Here is a 21,627-nt window from a genome sequence, read left to right on the forward strand (position 1 = left end):
GGGCCACAGGTAAGCTGTGCTGCAATTTTCATTCACAGACAACGGCTCACCGAGGGACAGTAGGGAGGCTTGCAGAGCCTTTGAAGTGGCTCTGAAGCAGGACTTTAGGAATGAAAAGGAGTGGAGGTGATGGAAAAGTCACAGGAACTTGACAAGTGCCTGGATGCACGGAATTGGGATATTCCAGGGGGTTACGTCATATCATCAGCAGCAGCACCATCTCGGCCATTTGCTGAGCACCACAGAGCCCCGCCGCCACCCTGAAGCAGTTATCACTGTCTCTACACCACAGACAAGAACCCTCCGCTCAGAGAAGTTAAGAAACTTGTCCAAGGTCACACCCAGGGGCGGAGCCAAAATTTAAATTCAAAGCTCAGGTGTTTTCATTTGACCAGGATGCCATCCAATGTTATATCAGTGACAATGTCCAATTACCCCAATCCTTAGTGAATTCAAATAAAACGCGCCCTTTTTTAGTTCTTCACTCTCCACAGAGGAGAGCAAGGACAGCTATTTGACTTCCTTACAGCTTGTCTTAAAATCAGAGATCATAGAAGGCAAGTGGCCAGGGTTCCAACATGTAGCAAACAAATCACTCTGTCGAAAAGTGCTGGTAAGGCTCACGTGCCATAAAAGGGTTGAGGCATGGTGATCAGACTGAACCGTCACTACAAGTCCTTGCCTCAACTACAGTCAGCAGTGCTTGACAAGTAGGCAAAACTGAACACTTATTCAGATTCGACTTGTCAAATAAAGGCAAGCCAACCTTTGCACCAGATGTAAGAAATGCTGCCTGGAGAATGGTGGAGAGCCTCGATCAAAACCAGAGGCACCACTCGCCTACGGAAGGCTGCCGGAGAGGCGCAAGGCCCCAAGAACCCTCACAACCTGACTCCACTGCCCCAGTGGGTGGTCACAGGGCTTCCGGCACTCCCAGGTCCTTCTCAGGTCTCAGCAATTTCTGAAGTTTAGTGTTGTCTGTAGACATTTTGAAAATGTCATTCCAAAAAAAACTAAAACAAAACAAAACAAAACAAAAAATGCCTAACCATTCTCGGTCACTAATGGACAAATTCGAGCATATGCTTTAAAAGCTCAATTGCTGGGGTGCCTGGGTGGCCCAGCCAGTTGAGTGTCCAACTTCGGCTTAGGTCATGATCTAGGGTTCGTGGTTTCAAGCCCTGCGTCGGACTCTGTGCTGACAGCTCAGAGCCTGGAGCCTGCTTCTGATTCTGTGTCTCCTTCTCTCTCTGTCCCTCCCCTGCTCATGCTCTGTCTCTCTCCAAAAATAAATAAACATTAAAAATTTTTAAAAAGAAAAAAAGCTCAATTGCTTTAGATTTAGTATGCTTCAGCAGGAGGAAGCAAGCGACAGTGCCCCCCTCCCCTTTCTTTTCAAACTATTTATAGCCCCTTTAATACTAATGCCATTTATTTTCTTCCATCAATGGGCTTCATTTTCCTCTCAAAGAGAGGATAAGAGAGGATAAATTTGAAGTGATTGAGGGGACAAATTCAAACCATCTCCCTAGAGAGCTGACAAATACAAATTCATAATCCCACAAAATGAAGATCAATGTTATGCTATAAACTCCCGCCATCTACCTAGTTCAGGGTCTTGGGGAGCACAGCTATTTTTGTTCTAAGGCCTGAATTAGACGATAGCCTCATTTTGAGGATGAAAAGCAAAGAACAGTTCTTCCTTGGAAGGCAACATGCTTTACTGATTTAGTTAATAAATCTATACGATGTCTCCATGAAAAGAGAGAAGGCAAGTATGATTAGCCCCCATTATCTGAGGAAAATGGAGACATGGAAAATTTAAGAAACATGGCCCTGGACAGATACCAAGGACAGGAAGAAATTCTTTGTTTTCTGGGCCTGGCACTTTGTACCAAAATGAGGAGAAGGAAGAGAAGAGAAAGTGTCTAATAGCATGCCACGTGGCTATGAACCCATCCTGTTCAACCTTTTCGTCTACAACGTGAGCCAAGACATAGAATTTGTCTGGCAAATGTGCTAATGATAAAAAGGGGAAGTCATCAAGATTCCAAAAGGTCTCAGCTGGCTGGGGCAATCAAGCAAAACTAGCAAGATGAAATGGGGGGGACAACATAAAGTTCAGCACTTGATTTCAAAAGAATTTCTTAAACAAACAGAGGAAAGTTGAAAAGTAGTTCATATGAAAAAGCCCTGGGGCAGATGTTGCGAACTGTTGGCGCAGATGTGTTTTGTTTGGCCTTTGCAGTATTTGTGAAAAACACTAAGCCAACACTGAAAAATGTGGAGAGTCGCACAAAAATCCGGATTTCCGGCTTCTCTTGAAAACCTGATAGGTCTGGCATCTCCAGGTGTGCATTCAGACATGACAACAATTGGTTAGAACGGAGATGTGGCTGTCCCCTTTAGATAGGGCATTTACTCGCTCGGTGGATACACATGGATGCACAGTGGCCTGCTGAAGCCATTTAGGTTACTTTTCTAGCGCTGTGAGCATCTGTCTGAAACTCCTGACCTGGGGATTTCGGACAACCGCCAACTCCGTAGAAGCCAACAACATGACATGGCCCAAAATTTCACCCAAAAATCCAAGGTAATGAATGAATGGGAGAACTGGGTCTAAACCAGTGGTCCTTAACTTTTGAAGAGTCACAGACTCCTTAAGAGAATTTTGAAAAATCAATGAATCTGTTCTTCAGAAATAAGTCTATCAATACAAAAATGAATAATTTCAGGAAGTTGACAGTCCCTGAGCCCCCAGTTCCCCTCCCCTGTTAACAACCCCAGTTTAGAACAAGGAGGTAAACTGTCCCACTGTGTGCCCACACAGTATGTGTCCTCTTGGCCAGGAACCATGTTTTAAGAATGATGCTGACAGGGGTGCCTGGGTGGCTCAGTTGGTTAAGCATCTGACTTCAGCTCAGGTCGTGATCTCACAGCTTGTGAGTTCGAGTCTCACGTGGGGCTCCATGCTGACAGGATTCATTCTCTCTCTCTCTCTCTCTCTCTCTCTCTCTCTCTCTCAAAAAAAAAAAAAAAAAATGATGCTCACAAACTGTAAGGTAACCAGGATGATAAAGGATCAGATTGTAAAGCTGAAGAAACTAAGAATGGTTAGCCTAGAAAAAGGAACAGTAAGAAAGGAACATAATATCCATTTAAAATTTCAGAAACTATAATAAGGAAAAGGGATTACACACCAGTCCAGCTGGCAGAACTCAGCAACGAGAAGTCACAATGAGGTCTATTTTACTATTTCAGTTCAGTCTAAGAAGGAAAGAAGTTTCTTACAATTAAAGCTGTTGGATACTGGAAAAGACCGAGCCTCTCCTGTGGAACATCAAAGGAGCGAGTTGTCCATCATCGTGAGTGTCCAAGCAGAGGCAGAAGGACACTGAAATGTCAGAGATGCCATAGAAAGGATTCCTGAACTGGGAGGAAGGTTGTACTGCAGATACTTGAAGCTTCTTAAAAACCGAACGTTGGTGAGCTGAGCTGGAGATGGCAATAACAATTTCTTCCCCTCCTGAACCTTAGTCTTGCTCTGATGCAACAGTAACACTGTAGCCAAGCTCCTCCACTCAAGAAGACAGAAGCCCAGTGGCTGACCCTCTCGGTGCTTCTCAGTGAACTTACTGGGAACTGGTCAACGTTTGGCCACTCTCGAAATGTCACATGCCAGCTTTCTCTTTTTCTAATCCACTCCTCTATTCACCTCTTTTCCCCCCTCAGCCAAGCTGTCTGTTTTAATTCTTGGGAAGCTGCGTAAGGCTCGTAGCATATCAGATCCTGTATTAGTGGAATTGACTCATCTTATCCACAAAGTTTGAAACATGTGGGCATTTAATTAAAGCTTTGGCCTGATGATTTCAGCAGAAGAAAATGGGGAGAATTCTGTGCTGTATTAACTCTGTATGAGCATCACAGTCTGGTTAGAAGAGGTCACAGACTAAACCAGTTCGTCTGCCACGTAGGACGTGGTCAACGATCCAAAGTTCTCCAAAATGTGTAGCAGAATACTAACCGGGCAGCTGGTTCCGAATTCTCAAAAAACTACAGCAAGTGCCTTCCTGTGTCTTCAATTTCTAAATCACTGCCTCCTCAAAGATAATTTTATAGTTAGAAACACTGCTTTTCAAAAATGTTTGCTAAAAAAAGTCTTTCAAGACACCACGAATGGGAAATAAACATTCCCTCTCATTTACAGATTAAAAAGCACCCTGGTTCTGGTTGGACACAATCAAGGTGAAAGTTATAAAATGAAAATTTCCTTCTGCCTGTAATATTGCTCTCCTCCCAAGTGTTCCTCAGAAGCTTAGGAAACAAGTTCTGAAAGCAAACTTTTACTCTGTTCCAGGGAAGAGGGGAATCTTGGGCCTCTCGACCTATAAAACTCAGTATTTTGGAACATCCATAATTCTCCCAAGTCTGTGCCAGGCAAATGGAGTCTCTCTTCAGCAAACCACCAGCCAGCCAGGGCTGGATAGCAAGGCTTTACCCACAGGGGCTGACAAGAATGGGACTCAAAAGCTCCCTGGAAAAAAAAAGTCTCTATTCGAGCTTGCATTACAAACTGTTGGAAAAGATAGATGGAGGGGATGACAGGAAAAGCAATTATTTCTTCTGGGCTTCCTCTCTGTCTGGATTCTAAGGAGACGAACACAAAATTCCACCACAGATTGAAATGCTATCTAAACATTCTTGAAAATGTGGTCTTGCTCTCTGAAACCGGACCTGGCCCTGCTGTATCAACCTGTCACCTATGAACATGTGAAGGTGGCGAAGGCCGACATTCCCGCGGGCGGTCTAATTTGGGGCCCGACCTGTCACTACTGCTAGTTTGTGACCGCAGGTCAGATCATAAATAACTAACTGCAAGATACACCTCTACATGGCATGACCCAACAAAAAGTCTTGATGTGTCCTTCACGTTAGGTTCACATTCTTGGAATTTTAAACACCTGACCCTCTCGTTAAGTATTTCAGTGAGCCGTTCGAAGTGCAGGTTGAAATCACACTAGAAAGGTGTGTCATTATTTCAAAGAGTAGTCATTCGAGACTGGGCACACACAAATCAAGCTGTAAACAACTTTATAGGGACACACGCTGATCAAAATGTTTCATGGTAAAGGGCTTTTGCTTATTTACAATAAATAAATAAGTCTCACATAGACCAAATGTTCAATACCGTTGAATAAACGTTACTGCACGTGAACTATGTGTTGAGAGAAATACAAAGATGGGGAGGATTTAGTTCTTGCCTCAAGGAGCTTATAAACTAGTCGAGGGGGCAAGATTTGTTCGCTAGTAAGTCAAAGGAGAGTACACGCACAGGCCTGGGAGTCTGTGGGCAGAAAGGATATACATGTAGCTAAGGGGTATCGAGATGAATCTGCTCATGAGAAGTGTGGACCAGATGAGTTCCAAGTCCCTTCTAGGTCTAAAATTCTAATTCCTGTATATCCAGATGAGCTAAACAGAAAATTTCATGGAGGAAGCAGTGTTTGAGCTGGGTCTTAGGTAGATTTTGAAATGAAGTTACTAGAAGAAAAAGAGGAGAGGGAGCATTTCAGACAAAACAAAGTAAAATGCATGGGTTCAGAAAGCACGGTGCTTGCGGAGCACTAAGCCTTCTGTTTGGATGGATCTCGGCAGGACACAAAACTGGAAAGGCAGATGGAGGCCTTGAATGCCAAACAGAGGAACTTGGATTCGATCTGGTAGACAGAGGCCACTGAGGTTTCTGAAGAGATAGATGACAAGACCAGACATATAGAAGGAAAGGTAAAGGGCAGAAGGAGGCTGGAGTATTTGCAGGCTACACTGTTACTCTTTATTACCTCTAAGGGCCCCATGTACACAGGCCTCACCTGCCAAAGAAGCCATGCTTCATAGGAGAAACCTAAATAGACAAAAACAAAGCAATAAGGGCTAAGAACGATGCAGGGACTAGGAAATCGGATCAGTCTTAGGAAACTAACAGGTCTATATACAAATACTGCTGCTGATGACAACAAGGAAGGAAGGAGATACTTACAAATAGGCCAATGGAAGATGGTTATTAGGAAGAAAAGTTAGTCATAAAACGTAGGGGAAATCGAGACATGGATAAAACTAAAAACGTAAAAGAGACACATAATACCTATAAGCTACTAGCAGAGGAAGCAGGAATAAGAGAGAGCAGGACATTTATACATAGGATGACACCTCCCATCCCCCCAAAATTCGGGTAGCATAATGTATATTTTAAGAAAATAGCTGCACTAAAAAATGTCAAAGAGGACAAATAACAGAACTGAAACTATCACAGAGGCACACACTGACCTAAGGAGTTAGTATCGAAAAGGGAACAGCAGAAACTGCACATAAGACCAGAAAAGGCATGCTCAGCATCTCTGTTATGACAGCAATTTCTGAAATAAGATGCCTAAACAGAAGAGAATCCAAATGAAAAGGAAAATGGTTAATAGCTAACAGCTGGCCCCTCAGTCGTGGAAGCATTCCTCCTCCCCAAACACCCCTTTCCCCCTTCATTCCCTTCCAACAGCCCTCCTTAGCTAGATCCAAAAAGAACTATACAACTATGACATGAATCTATGTCTGACACTGTGGAGAGAGACAAGGAGACTTCAGTTTTCTCACTTAAGCCTACATGGCACTGGCCCGGGTGAGCTGTGCTCCCATATGCTCCTGGTTCAAGGGACGCCGACTGAGAGCTCACTGCTGGTTTAGGCAGCCCACCTCTGATAGTAGTGACACAAGTCATGCACACTTCCTGCCACATGGGGGATAGATCAGAAAGAAAGTGCTCTCCACAAGCATTCTGGTCACTTGGTCATTGGGTGGTGAAGAAATCAGGAGGATATGATTAATATGGAGGAATAAGTTACTTACTTGCCTGCCATCCTGCCCCACGTTCGTCTGACCTCTTACAACAGTTCGAATATTGTCATCCAGTCTCCTAGTGAAAAAGTTCAGGGATACAAATCATTAAAACAGTCTCTACTCTAGGGTGACCAAAAGAAAAACAGCTGGTAACTTATCCATCAACTCCCACAGGGGGCACCTCCTTATCCAGAGAACCACACAAATTTGAATGATGGAAGACTGAGGCCTCAGACCCCCAGCTAAGGCACAAATGGCAGTGTAAGAAGCGGAGCCCAGCATAGACTGATGAGTAGTCTCTGCCTTTTAAGAAGCCTGTTCTTGCTTATTATTCAGAGCTGTCCGAAAGCCCCAACATAACTTAGTATTTTCCAATGGAGAAAACCAGGAATGGCGATGTTGCCAAAACTCTATGGCAACAAGTCAGAGAATTCAAACTGCCCCCCACAGAATCCCCGGGCACATCCTTAGAAACCTTAAAGGGCTAAGGAGCCGGGGTGCTATATGGGATCGGTGCTTCATCCTCTGGGCCCTGACTGCGATCCGTGTAGGAGGTGGATCTGTGGACTCCAGTTCCAACACGGGCCATTTGGTGGCACCTCAACCAGAGACATTCATACCGGTTTAATGCCACTTTCCGTTCAGAGAATGTTTCAAAGGTATGTTGTCGTGCAGTGATTTCTGGACCATTTTTCCTGTGCAAATCCTGGCCAACTCAGTAGTCTCTGCTAGAACTGTTAGAGCCGAAGCCCACCAGAGCCGAAGCAAGAGGCGTCTTTGCGCATCCTAAGGCACCCGACTGAACAACACACTCATGGCAAAGGTCTTCACTGAAAGGCCCGAAGGTCGTAAGGGAAAAGGGAAATCATCTCCTGGATTCAAAGTGAGGCTTCTCTTCATCAAAAGTCAAACAAAACAAAACAAATGCAAAAAACGATATTTGAAGTACTGACATCAACCACGTGTCATGTGCCATGTGCCACAGCTGGAAATCCAGACATGGATAAACCAGAACCAGGCTACTGGGCAGGAAGGACTCCTGACGTCTAACTCTGGCAAGCACATCCCAGATTAATCCCAATATTTAACCTTCGGTCACCACAAACGCCAATGAGCACATCTGACCATATTGATAGCTGGTATATGGCCCAGGGATTCATATATAAACCCATCCTCATATCTAAGACTCGGAGGTACAAAAAAAGGTCAATCTGCTAAGGACATAAAACCAATAAAAATAGAGAAAAAAATGCTTTTACCCCCTTTTGTAACCAACCATTTTGAATAGCCTGTTAAAGCTTCCTTCCCTTTTTAGAAATAATTTGAAGACTGACCAAAAAAATCCAATTCTTTGCCACAAGGTTCATATGGAAATCCAGTTAAGGAATTATTTTTTTTTAAGTTGTCATAAACAGCAAACTTGAGATTTCAGGGTTCTAACAGATAAGTGTGATCTAGAATATGATTAAAATCAACAGCATACTTTTCATCAACGATTAATAATCATATGGTGTCACTTACCTTATTTTCAGTCTAATTTTGTTCACAACTTCATCAATGTTTGCCAGAGACTACAAAAAGAAGGAAAAGTGCCAGCTATTACTTCACTTTCTAGAATTTCCCCTTTACAGGGAAATAATGAGCTATCGAGGCTATTTATGACATCTCAAAAAAATTAATCATAGTGTGATACAATTTTAACTTTAAAAAAAAAAAAAAAGAGTGGGTGGTTCACTGGGATGGAGCGCCTGGGTGGTTCAGTGGATGGAGCATCCAACTCTTGATTTTGGCTCAGGTCATGATCTTGCCATTTGTGGGATCGAGTCTCGTGTCCCCTGCTTGTGATTCTCTCTCTCCCTCTCTCTCTGCCTCTCCCCCACTTGCACTCTCTCCCAAAATAAATAAATAAAGTTAAAAAAAAAAAAGTATAGCAGTTGTTGGCAACTACTGCCAATTCCAGCCTGGTATCTATTTTTAGTAAATAAAGTTTTATTGGAACACAGTCATGCCCATTCATTTACATATTATCCACAGCTGCTTCTGAGCCACAAACGCAGAGGTGAATAGTTGCAACAGAGACAGAATGGTCCACAATGCCTAAAATATTTCCTATCCAGCCCTTTACAGAAAGTTTGCTGACCCCTGGCATATAGGATTGTGACAAGTTCATATAACAAAATACACCAACTAAAATGAAAGATTACAACCCACAACAAGAGGCATAAATCTTACTAACATAATGTTGCACCAAAAAAGCCAGACACAAGGACATATGTCGTATGACTCCTTTTATATAGTCCAAAAATGAGTGAGGCTATTCTTTCATGTCAGGAGCCAGGATGGTGGCTACCTTTGGAGGAGGTAGTTACTGTGAGAAGGCAAGAGGGGTCCATCTAAAGACGCTGCACGAATGTCTTATTCTCTAAATGGTGGTTACCTGGCTGTATTCATTTTGTGAAAATTCATCAAATTGTACACTTAAGACTTGAGTACTCCTCTACATCATGTTATACGCTGATAAATAAATAAATCTATTTTTTCTAAGTTTGTAGATCCATTAGAAAAAAACATCTGGAAGGAAAAACACTGGTAGCTTTGGAATCTATACTGGTAGCTGTAATCTATGAAATCAGTAGCAGTAATTTCAATCTGAGAAGGGATTCTAATTTTTTATTCTTTTTACCTGTAAGTATTTTCTAACTGCTCTATATTGGCTACACGTTGCTATTGTAATTATAATACAGTTATTTCGAGTTTTAGGACAATGACACACAAGTGGACTATTTCCAACCTTAGCCAGCAGAAAATGCAAGGAAATGGTGCCCCCTAGTGGAATAGAGATTGTACAATTTTATAACACCATTTTAACTCAAGTTTTCAAAAAACAATTTTTTAAGTCCTCTTTCCTTTTACCTCAGAAGGAAGCAAGGGTGATGCAGGAACTGTGCTTATTAATTATTATCAACAACCTCTGGTGGCAGGAGAAGGCCAGGAGCCTGCCAAGAGCAGTCCTGGTAAAAGAACCAGGTCACAAGTGAGATGTCAGACCAGGCCATTTACATCTTTGTTTACTGTTCTGACAAAGCCACTGGTTACTGAGAATTTTCAGAAATCCAGACTAAGGTGAAAATGAATGTCAGAAAACAGAAGTTATTTTAGTAACTATTTTAATTGAGGAAGCTGTCAAGTTACCCCAAAACCGGACTGGGTATAAACCACCAGTGTAATAACAGGAGCTGAGTTTGTTGGAGGACCTACATTGGGCACAGTGCTGCCACTACGAACATGTTCTATGTATAGAGGGCAATCTGTAAACTGGGCATAACCTCTTCCTTAAAAAAAAAAAAAATTGGGGGGGGGGGAGTATTGTAAAAAAAAACTATTTAAAAAATGTTAACATCTAGGGCGCCTGGTGGCTCAGTCGGTTGAGCATCTGACTTCGGCTCGGGTCACGATCTCGCAGTTTGTGAGTTCGAGCCCCGTGTTGGGCTCTGTGCTGACAGCTCAGAGCCTGGGGCCTGCTTTAGATTCTGTGTGTCTCTCTCTCTTCTCCTCCCCTGCTCACACTCTGTCTGTCTGTCTGTCTGTCTCTCTCTCAAAAATAAATAATACAACATTTTTAAAAATTTAATTAAAAAAATGCTAACATCTAAAGGATCTGGGTGAAAGGTAGCCATAAATTCATTGTACCAATGGATAACTATACCAAAATTTAAAAATTATAGTTTATTTGAAATCGGTAAAATAAAAACAAACAAAAAAGAAATTGGTAAAACATGTACGTAACCAAAAAGCCGAACAGTACAAGAGGATAAATTAGTGAAAAGCTAGGCTGCTTCTCTCCCTGTCCTGCCCGTCCGCCCCAGTTCTCCTCCTGAGAGGCAATGGCTCCGAGCTGGCTTCTTCCGTACTGTCCCAGAAACGGTCTATGTATTTACATTTAAAGCATGCCCATAACTTATGTCCCTTTCTTTATCCAATGCACATTGTCCTGCATCGTAGTTTTTTTCACTTAACAATATGACTTGGAGGTTATTCCACAACAGTAAATATTGATTTGGGGTGCTACACACACCAACCAATGCTGAAATTTAACTCCTTAAACATGAAGGTCTTGCTTAAGCCATCACAATTTTTCTAAGAAGAGTAATTCAAAATATTTATGCCTTCGGATGTTCAACTGCATTTAAAAGAGCAATAACATGGGAATGGTCTAAATGGCCACAGTAGAAAAATTAAAATAAATCAAGCCAAATTGATGCGGTGGACTTTTACACTACTGGAGATGCTGGGCAGGGAGGCTCCAAAACAACAAAGATCGTTTATGATAACATGCTATTAAGAGGAAAACACTAAAATGCAACTATTTAAAGACCAGAAAGAAATGTTCTAAAATTATCATGCTTGAAAAGATGCTCAACATCACTCATCATCAGGGAAAAAAAATCAAAACCACGCTGAGATACCACCTCACACCGGTCAGAGCGGCTAAAATTAACAACTCAGAAAACTACAGATGCTGGCGAAAATGTGGAGAAACAGGAACCTTCTTACACTGTTGGTGGCAATGCACACTGGTGCAGCCACTCTGGAAAACAGTATGGAGGTTCCTCAAAGAATTAAAAATAGAACTACCCTACGACGCAGCAATAGCACTACTAGGAATTTATTCAAGGGATACAAGAGTGCTGCTGATTTATAGGGGCACACGTATCCCAATGTTTATAGCAGCACTTTCAACAACAGCCAAATTATGGAAAGAGCCTAAATGTCCATCAACTGATGAATGGATAAAGATGTGGTTTATATATACAATGGAATAATACTTGGCAATGAGAAAGAATGAAATCTGGCCATCTGCAGCAATGTGGATGGAACTGGAGGGTATTATTCTCAGTGAAAAGACAGATATCATGTTTTCACTCGTATCTTGAGAAACTTAACAGAAGTCCATGGGGGAGGGGATTGTTACAGAGAGGGAGGGAGGCAAACCACAAGATACTCTTAAAAACAGAGAACAAACTGAGGGTTGATGGGGGTAGTGGGGGGAAGAGGGGAAAATGGGTGATAGGCACTGAGAAGGGCACTTGTTGGGATGAGCACTGGGTGTTGTATGTAAGCAATGAACCACGGCAATCTACCCCAAGAACCAAGAGCACACTTGACACACTGTGTTACCCAATTTGACAATAAGTTACATTGAAAAAAAATTTTTAATGTTTAAAAATATAAAATGATCATGTTTGACGACATGCTACCTAGACCGATTGGTGACCACGTTCCCTTCATCTTCCAGATTTTCTGCTGGTTGCCCAGCAGGGAAAGGGTGCTAACGTTTAATGTGGATTCATTATGCAATACTCTTCTAGATGTTCTACAGAAATGATTTCCTTTAATCTTCTCAACCACACTAGGCATGCTATTTTCTATTCAGTGGGGGGGGGGGGGGGGGGGCGGGTGGGGGCGGGAGATTAGGCTCTGAAAGGATGGATGTTTTGTCCAAGGCTGTGTATATAACATTCAGCACGGCTGGACTTGGTTGGGGTCAATCTTGACTCTTGGGTTTCTGCTCTTTCTTACTCTACCATGCTCTTTTTTTTTTTTTTTTTAACGTTTATTTATTTTGAGAAAGTGAGAGAATGAGAGAAAGAGAGAGAGAGAGGAAGAGAGACAACCCTAGGCAAACACTGCCCTATCAGCGCAGAGCCCGATGCAGGGCTCGAACCCACAAACCATGAGATCATGACCTGAGCCGAAATCAAGAGTCGGCCACTTAACCAGTTGAGACACCCAGGCACCCCTAACCATGCTACCTCTAAAGTTAGATCCTCAACCTAACTTTTAGGCATCCCACATATCCAAGGGCTGTGGCACACTCCTTGCTAGGTTAGTAATCCTCGCGGGGTGGAGGGACTCCCCTGGTGTTGGGGAAATGCCCCAAAGGAATCCAGATTGGTGACCCTGGGTGGAGGTAATACATCTGCTCTTTGAGAATCACCCATCTAGTTTAGTTATAAGGTGGTTGTACAGTTTTATGACTTAAAAATGTTTTAATGATGGAAAAGTATTTCCTGATTCTAATAGCAATTCTTGCTAATTACAGAAAATACAGAACTTCCCACTGCACCTCCATCAGAAAATAATCACCATTAGTGTTTTGGTATATTTTTCTACTGTTCTTTCTAAGCAAATATGTGGCTTAAAGAAATTAAACTGGCATGAGAAACAATTTGGCATCTTACTGTTTTCACTTAACAACACAGATCCAGAGCATTGGGGGTGGGGGTCATTAAAAATTCTTTAGAAAAAAATCTTTAGAAACAGCTCCACGTGACTCTTCTGTCAAAGTTATTAATTGTATCAGTTTTATATTTATTTTTATAGATTTTACCTAGATTCCCTTAATCAAACCTTTAATGAAAACATGGCAAATGATTATCTTCAGTTTTCTACTAGGAGACTAGAAAAATTTTCCAGATCTTTGTTACCAAACCTGGCTACTCTTCAGAACTACCCCTAAGAGCCCTATAAATAAGCAAGCTGAGCTCCTGCCACATGGACCTAGTGAGTTAGAACTACCTGGGGATGTCCTACCTCCAGGCACATATCTCCAGGCAACCACTGACACGCAAGCCGCTCCTACTCAACAGACACCGCATACACATCCTCCTCCTTAGAGTGACCCTAAACTCATTCTTGATACACTGACATCTACTTTAAATTTTTTAAAGGTTTTTTTCATGTTTATTTTAAAGAGAGAGAGAGAGAGACAGAGACAGAAAGACAGAGCACGAATGGGGGAGGGACAGAGAGAGAGGGAGACACAGAATTCAAAGCAGGCTCCAGGCTCTGAGCAGTCAGCACAGAGCCTGACATGGGGCTTGAACTCACCAACCGTGAGATCAGGACCTGAGCTGAAAATGGATACTTAACTGACTGAGCCACCCAGGCGCCCCTAAATATTCTAAACTCGACTCAGAAGTATTTGCTGCAGGTCCATGAGGTGTAGAGATGGGTTTTGCCCAAGATTTAGCAACAGGTGAAAGACATTATGATTCATGCCACTATTTTCTATTACGTTGTCATTACAGACCATGGGAATCTGGGCTGGAAAATGAACTGCTAAGTGTAAATCTGGGGTCGGGGAAATAAAAGCAACCTTGTGTCATAAATTTTCTTACTTTGCTAAGAAACTTCACTATGCGTTATCGTGTACACGGAGGTACGATTAGACAAGACATATAACTACATCTGTGGAATGACAAATGTCTAGTTGCTACCTTCAGTAGTTTAAAATCAAATACATATAAAAACATGTCAGGAAGAAGTGAGAACCTGGTGGTTTCCTATGTAATTTCCAAATCTAACAGTTATTTTTGCTTTGATGAGTCAGCATTCTTGATACAGTGGGGCAAATGGTATTTTCACAGCTAAAACTGCTGTCTTTATACAAGTTGTTCCCAAATTTCTACCTCCAGCTAATTCCTAGAATTCCTCTTTCACACTAAACAATGAGCTCTAAAGCCTATCTGTGAAATCTCAAAAAAGACAATCACACAGAATCATACCATTTTCTCCAACTTTATTTAAAAAAATGAATATGCCCATTAGAAATTTTTTTTAATGTTTATTTATTTTTAGAGAGACAGAAGGCAAGTGGGGGAGGAGAGAGAGGGAGACAGAATCTGAAGCAGGCTCCAGGCTCCCAGGTGTCAGCACAGAGCCCGACACAGGACTCGAACTCACGGACCATGAGATCATGACCTGAGCCAAAGTCAGATGCTTGACTGACTGAGCCACCCAGGCGCCCCAAATATGTTCATTAGAAAAAGCTTAGAAGGGGGAGTCTGGATGGCTCAGTCAGCTGAGCATCCGACTCTTGATTTCAGATCAGGTCATGATCCCAGGGTCACAGGATTGAGTACCCCGTTGGACTCTGCACGGAGTGTGGAGCCTGGTTAAGATTCATTCTCTCTCTCTCTCTCTCTCTCTCTCTCTCTCTCTCTCTCTCTCCCTTCCTCCCTCTCTCCCTCTGCCCCCTCCCCCACTTGTGCCCATGTTCTGTCTCTCAAAAAATTAAAATTAAAAAAAATTTTTTAATTAAAAAAATAAAAGAAAAAGTTTGAAGGATATATGCCAAAAATATTAATAATTATGAGAATTATGAGCTCCAGACTCAAATATCCAAATCCACACTTCCACCGGAATGGCCCCCAAATGTTCAAAACTTAGCCTGTCCTTACACCCCACTCCTACTCTATTTACCACTAAAGCCTGCTCTTCCTCCTTATCCCCAAATTAGCTTAAAGGTATCTGGTGTTGACCCACTCCTTCTGCCAGGCTAGAGAGCAAAGTTCAAAATCCTTCATTTGGGTGTGCCTGGGTGGCTCAGTCAGTTAAGCGTCCAAATTTGGCTCAGGTCATGGTCTCGTGGTTCATGGATTCAAGCCCCATGTTGGGCTCTGGGCTGACAGCCTGTCTCAGGCTCCTGCTCCTGCTGTCTCTCCCTTTCAGAAATAAATAAAACATGAAAAAAATTTTTTTAATTAAAAAAAAAAATCCTTCATTTGGCGTATAACGTGCCGCTGAAATGCCATTTCTTCAGGGAAGTCTTTTTGGGTCCCTGAGACTAAGTGAGGCGGCATGTGCTCTGCTCCCACAGTACTTGGTGCGCTTCCTTCATGGCAAGGCTGAGCACTCTTTCTCCCTCTGTGCCTCCTTATTCTCATAACACCACTATTAAATGTTTAGAATGGTATCTGTGTGTTCAATAAATGTTAACTATTATCACAGTTGTAGCAGAACTTAGGGGTCTTTAGAGAGCAAGCAGCAAATCATAATTATACAAACAGGCTTTGTAGAGCCATAATAATTTGCTTATAATCTGTTAATGGTGTATTTATTACCTGTTAAGGTAGACCAGAAGCTCTGGGTTGGTAAGGACCCCATCTGTCTTGTTCACCAGCTAGGCCCAGATTTCTTAGAAAACTGGGCAGAGGAAGTGTGTTTTGGTGGGTAAAGGAAGGAATTTTAGATTCCACATCCTTTCAACCAGTCTGTGACTTCGGACTCCTAAATGGCTCTGTGGACTGGCTCTGTGGACTTGCTCTCTGAATCCCAGTCTTCACTCGGGCTCTTATCGTCCCCTGTAGGTGATCTGCCAACTGGTCTTCCTGCCTCCAGTTCTGCCTCCCCTGGCTCACCCTCTGCTCTGCTGCCAGATGGAATATTTTAAATGTGAATCTGATCCAGTCATTACCCTGTCAAGAGTCCTTTTTTTTTTGAGAAAGAGAAGGTATGTGCAGGGGAGGGGCAGAGAGAGAGAGACAGAAAGAAAGAGAGAGAAAGAGAGAGAGAGAGAGAATGAGAATCCCAAGCAGGCTCCACACTGTCAGCACAGAGCCTGACACGGGGCTCAATCTCACAAACCATGAGACCATGACCTGAGCTGAAATCAAGAGTCGATGCTTAAATGACCGAGCCCCCCAGGCTATCTAAAGTCCGTAAGTGAACAGCCACTGCCTAGAGTCACTGTCTCCAGCGCAGGGTGTGGACATCCCAAAGGGGTTTGCAATAATGCTCATTAGAGTGTGAAAAGAAAACATTAAAATCTCTATTTTGGGGGGACTGGATATAGTATACTTTATTGACAGTACATGACAAAAACCTCTGTTTTTTATTATTTATGTAACAAACACTACTAAAACCTAATTTATTTAAGACGGCTACTAGAGTATGTACCTAATACTTTGAGGGTGTGTACAAACCTAAAACTGGGCCCGGTGACAATGAGCTGTGTGGAAAATATTTCCCTGAGAGGCATGCAGGGCCTGCAAGCCTAGAGAACACGGTCCCTTCAGGACCCTTGCTCTGCCAACCCCATCAGCCTTATCTCCTAGGAGGCTCTGTTCCCTGTGCACACTCTGTTTCTCATCTCTGAGCCTTTGTCCTGTGCTTAGAATGAACTTCTCTCCCTGTCATCCTAGATTTGCCCATCAGTTGACTCTGCCTAGGGTAGTGTTCCGCCAGACGGCCACAGGCCTGGCTCCTTCATAGGTATCAAATCTTCGTTTAAAGGGAAGTACCTCACACAGACCGTCCCCGGCCACTTATCTAAAGGAGCCCCCCACCCCCGCTGCACCTGCTGTTTACCATAGTATCCACGACACTTGATAATTTCTTGTATATTTATTTGTTGGTTTGTTTATTGTCTTCTTCCTCACGCTAGACTCCACAAGACTAGGAACTTGCCTGCCACACCATTTCCCTCCAGTTTCTAAACAGTGCCTGGCATTTAGTAGACACTTCATAAATGTGTGTGACTAAATGAAGGAACGACTCCTTTAAGATTTGGCAGAAGGGCTGCCTCCTCTCTGAGGTTTTGATTTTCTTAGGAAGAACGTTCCTTTGTTCCTCACTAAACCATTCAATACCTCCCCCACAGCATTCATCAGTGTCTCTCCCCCAGCCCCCTGCCCTTGATCATGTACCCTTCAAGGGCATGGACCGGGTGTTATTCTTCTTTGTGCCCTCAGCGCCTAGCTTGGTGACCAGTACCTGTCAGGTGCCCACTGAACATTTGCTGAATTCATAAATGAATTACCAAAAAGAACTCTAGCTGACTTTTTCCCTACTCTGATGCTTCTAATTCTCTACTTCTCACCTAAACACCCAAAAAACAACTGTGTAAAAAAACCCATCTGTATAGGCAAGCCAACCAACACAACAAAATAAAAAACAAAGTCTGAAAATTCGCATCTCAAAATAGGAGTGAGAGTAGCTTTATGACCCCAGGGTTATCCTCCCCATCTCACTCCCACTCTTCCCGATTAGTTTTAAAAATCCTTTCTACCTCCCAATTTACCACAGAAAATGTAGGGGACTCTTACAGACTAAAGATAGCATTTCTTTCTTCTTCTTCTTTTTTTTTTTTTTTTTGTTTTTAAGTAGGCTTCATGCCCAGCACAGAGCCCAATACAGGGCTTGAACTCATGACCCTGAGATCAAGACCTGAGTTGAGATCAAGAGTCAGACACTTAAGTGACTGAGCCACCCAAGCGCCCCATTACAATTTCTAATAATATGCTCACAATACAAAGAATTCCACTCTCACACAACAGTATTTGGTATAAGCTTACCCCCCACCAAACCCCAATCGGTTACAATGATTTGAATTTAACTCTCATTTGTTTATCAAGTCTCCTTAGATCATGCAGTATAACATAGCAATCACAACACGTGGGATGAGCCAGAGGCCACTGAAATGAAGAAAACCCTATACTCACTTGCTCTGTTGGGAACAGGGTATTGATATACTCCACGGCATTGAAATCTGCTCTATCTAGAGGATCCTGGCTTGGAAACACCTGTATAAAGACAGGGGATTAAAAAATAACTGTCATCTTTCTGTCTTGTTTAATGTATTCTTTCTTTCCTTCCTACCGGATGGTAAATTCTTTGAAAGCAAGAAACATACCTTTTTTCATTTTAAAGGCTTAACACCCAACGACTGCTTGGGAAAATATATGTTAAAGTGAATCTTTGATTTTCACTAACATCTGTAATTTTAACATCTTGGTGCAACTAACAGAATGTGCAACAGTGGCAAGTTCCACAGATAGCAACAAAATTCCACAGACAAGGGAAAATAAATGGCCTTTGTCCACTATCAGATTAAACCAGCTGATGACATGACTGTATTAAGGAAGGCTTGATAAAAGACTTATGCATATGTCTGTGATGGCTTAGTACTGGAATTCACTTTGCACTGAAGCAATTTTTACGCTTCAGACAGTGTCAGGAAATGGAGCTTGCATTCAGGAACTGTCCATCTCTTTAGCAGAAGAAAGAACACTGCCTCTGAAAAATAACTCCCTTCAAAAGCTACAACTTGAATAACACGCAACAAGGTAGATTATGGAAGCAGTGGAGTGATGCCCTGGGTACTGGATTTCACCAGCTCAAGACAGTCATTCTGGGAAGCCAATTCTTTTCTGATGTCTGCTCATTAGATAAACCTATGCTAGAACTCAGTCTTCTTAAGAAACAGCAAAAATACACTCTTCTAAAATCCTTGCCAAACCGTAACTGACTGTGTTGTTTGTTTCTTCTATTAGGGCCCATTAGGTCCAAAGAGAAAATGAAATGTATGTCTTTTTCTGTCAGGTGGAGGCGGGTGGGGAGCTGTGGCCTGAACAACAAAACCTTTGCCCAGTGGTCTGGCATCCTTAGGATGTGCCAAGTGTCCTTTGTATGGGGTAATCCAACCTGGTGGAAAAACACACATCCAAAAATCTATAAATGGGACAATACAAATAAGTTAGTACAGTGGCAGACCTATAATCAGTATTAATGCTCAAAAAAATATTAACTATTAGCAATGGTAGTAGTAATGCTTTATTTCAAAAAACTTCCCAGTGGTCATTAAATATGGCACAACCCTCCTTTTCTTAAATCTCATCCCCTACACCAATTCCTTTAATGGAGATCCTCTCCCTTTATCAGAAGCAAAATCCTGCACAAGGGTCTAAGTCACTATTTCCAATACAATTACTCTTAAAAACCCAGTAAACTTGAAAAGAGAATTTAGTCAACCAAAGAGTTCCGGAAGGGAAGGAAGGCCTCCCGGGAATATTCTTCAACCTAATCCAAATTAATCAACAGCAGAAATTCTCAACCATTTAAGTAAGGTAAAGGGTCCTTTTTCAACCTTGTCCCCTCTGCTCTGTGACCCGCTGCAGGTGTTAAAGTTGTTCCCCTTCTCAATTCCTAGTCCCTCACAAAAGGTTAGACTGAGAAGCGGGAGCAGCGGCACACCAGCCTGGTAAATAATCCCCCAAATCTGACGTTGGTATCCACGAACTCCCTTCTTCCAGGTTCATGCTTTCAGGAGGCGCGGTTCCTTTGCCCAAACTCACCAGGACGCCTCATCCTCTAAAGACAATCAAGGCCTAGAAAGGGTCCTCTCCCTCCCCTGGATTCAGCAACCCCTTCCCATCACCACCTCCCCCCAAACCTGTCCTTTCCCTTCGGCGCCTAGCTCCCACCTCTCCGTCCAAAGACTGCTTCCTCCCCACCCCACCTCGGGTCCCACCCCCAGACTTCCCCACCCTCAGCTCTCCTGCCCCGTCAGGGCACGGAACGCTCACCTGCTCGATGGCGAGCTGCACATCAGGCGTGAGCTGCAGCACGGCTTCCAGCTCCTCCACGAACTCCAGTTCCTCTTCCTCCATCATCCCTCCGCCCAGCTCCCTCCCGACGCTCACCTCAACCCCGAGTAGCACCTGGAGCCGCCCCCCCCCACCCCCCACGCACCAGAACCACAGCCCTCTCTTTGCAGCGCTCAGGCAAACCTCCTTTCCTTCAGCCTGCCGGGCACTTCCGGAAAGCAGGGCACTTCCGGGATCTGGGGCACTCTGGGATAGTGGAGGACTGACCTCTGCGACCGCGGAGGAGGCATTCCTGTCACGTCCCCGGAGTCTCCCCGGGCAGTCCAGTGGTCCCGCAACCCCTGCCTGTCCTCAGCTCTCCTTAAGATGGTGTGGGGGCACGCTTCACCTCGCCGAGGGCGCGCCCCCCCGACGGAGGCCCCGGTGTTGGGGAGGTCCTGGTCGCCTCCCCACCCCCCCCCCCCCCCGGCAGGAACCCCAGTGAGGGTGAGCCCCGACAGCGTCGCGACCGACCGACAGCAACCCTCGCAGGCCGCGAAGCCGGCGGACCTACCGCTCCCAGGGCCCCCTTGGTCAGTGGCAGTAGGTGTTCCCCTGCCACCGGGGGAGAAATGACCCCAGCTGGTAAGTGGCGATGTTGCCAAGGACAATTTGTCGGAGGGACAGCGTCCACTTGACAAAGTTCCCCGTGTGCCAAGCCTCTAGGCAGAGTTTTCTGGGGGTGTCTGCAGCCTCTCCCTAGTGGAGGAAGGGGGAAGAGCCAAATTAGCTCTCCGCCGCTGGGGAAATGTTTACTTTCCGAGACTCCGAATATCTGGAGTCTAAGTCCCATTCCACGACTGATAAACTGTGGGTTCTTGGGCAAATTACTGCATCTGCCCCTTCCCCTGCAAGGATGCGGTGAGCGTTAAATATAAAAAGCGCTATGCAAATTTAAGCTAGTAATACAGGTAATATTAGGGTGTCTAGTCCTCATGCACCACGATGGGAAGAGAGGCCAGATCTTCCTGTGGAACTGCTTTTCCTCCAGACGCTTAAAACAATGAGACAATTGTAGCCAACCAGAGGAGTTGTTTTACCAGTTAAACATTGTGCATTTACAAAATGGAAGAGTCCTTGGGCCCGCTGAACTTTTTTTTTTTTTAATTTTATCAAAATTGTAGTAACCGTGAAAGCAATTTCTAATAAGAGAAGGCTTAAAAATATAAATCGGCTATACGATAGAATAGTACTGACTCATAAAACTATGGTTTTGAAAGTTACTTAATGTCATGGAAAAACGTGCTTAATATGTTTCAGGAAGTAAAACGTACGTTTGAGAGAGCAAAAATGTACAGTATAGCCCCCATGTATGTGTATTTTGCACATATAAAAATGACATCAAAGAAATATTACTGTTCTGCAGGTGATGGAAAGTACACTCTATATTTTTCCAGAATGTCTACCAATAGCCTGTAGTACTTTTATAATACTTTTTTTGAAAGGAAAAATTTGATCCACCTGATTGGAATTTTTTGCCATCTTTCGTATTAAGGCATAATTGACATCCAGTAGAATTCACCTTTCAGTTTAT

The 21,627-nt window shown here is 43.4% G+C and overlaps 1 protein-coding gene across 1 annotated transcript in view; it reads right to left on the reverse strand.

Moving 5' to 3' along the window:
- VPS53 (VPS53 subunit of GARP complex) overlaps positions 1 to 20,953 on the reverse strand; it is a 132,706-nt gene extending 111,753 nt beyond the window's left edge. The window contains exons 1-4 of the mRNA XM_015074281.3: positions 20,034 to 20,953; positions 18,171 to 18,251; positions 8,407 to 8,456; positions 6,895 to 6,961 (exon numbers count right to left, since the gene is read on the reverse strand). Coding sequence (XP_014929767.2) covers positions 6,895 to 6,961; positions 8,407 to 8,456; positions 18,171 to 18,251; positions 20,034 to 20,120 — 285 coding nt within the window. The 5' untranslated portion in view covers positions 20,121 to 20,953. The remainder of the gene's footprint in view (positions 1 to 6,894; positions 6,962 to 8,406; positions 8,457 to 18,170; positions 18,252 to 20,033) is intronic.
- Between the last annotated feature and the right edge of the window lie 674 nt (positions 20,954 to 21,627).

The sequence above is a fragment of the Acinonyx jubatus genome, chromosome E1, assembly GCF_027475565.1.
Source record: "Acinonyx jubatus isolate Ajub_Pintada_27869175 chromosome E1, VMU_Ajub_asm_v1.0, whole genome shotgun sequence".
In the NCBI taxonomy this organism is placed as follows: domain Eukaryota; kingdom Metazoa; phylum Chordata; class Mammalia; order Carnivora; family Felidae; genus Acinonyx; species Acinonyx jubatus.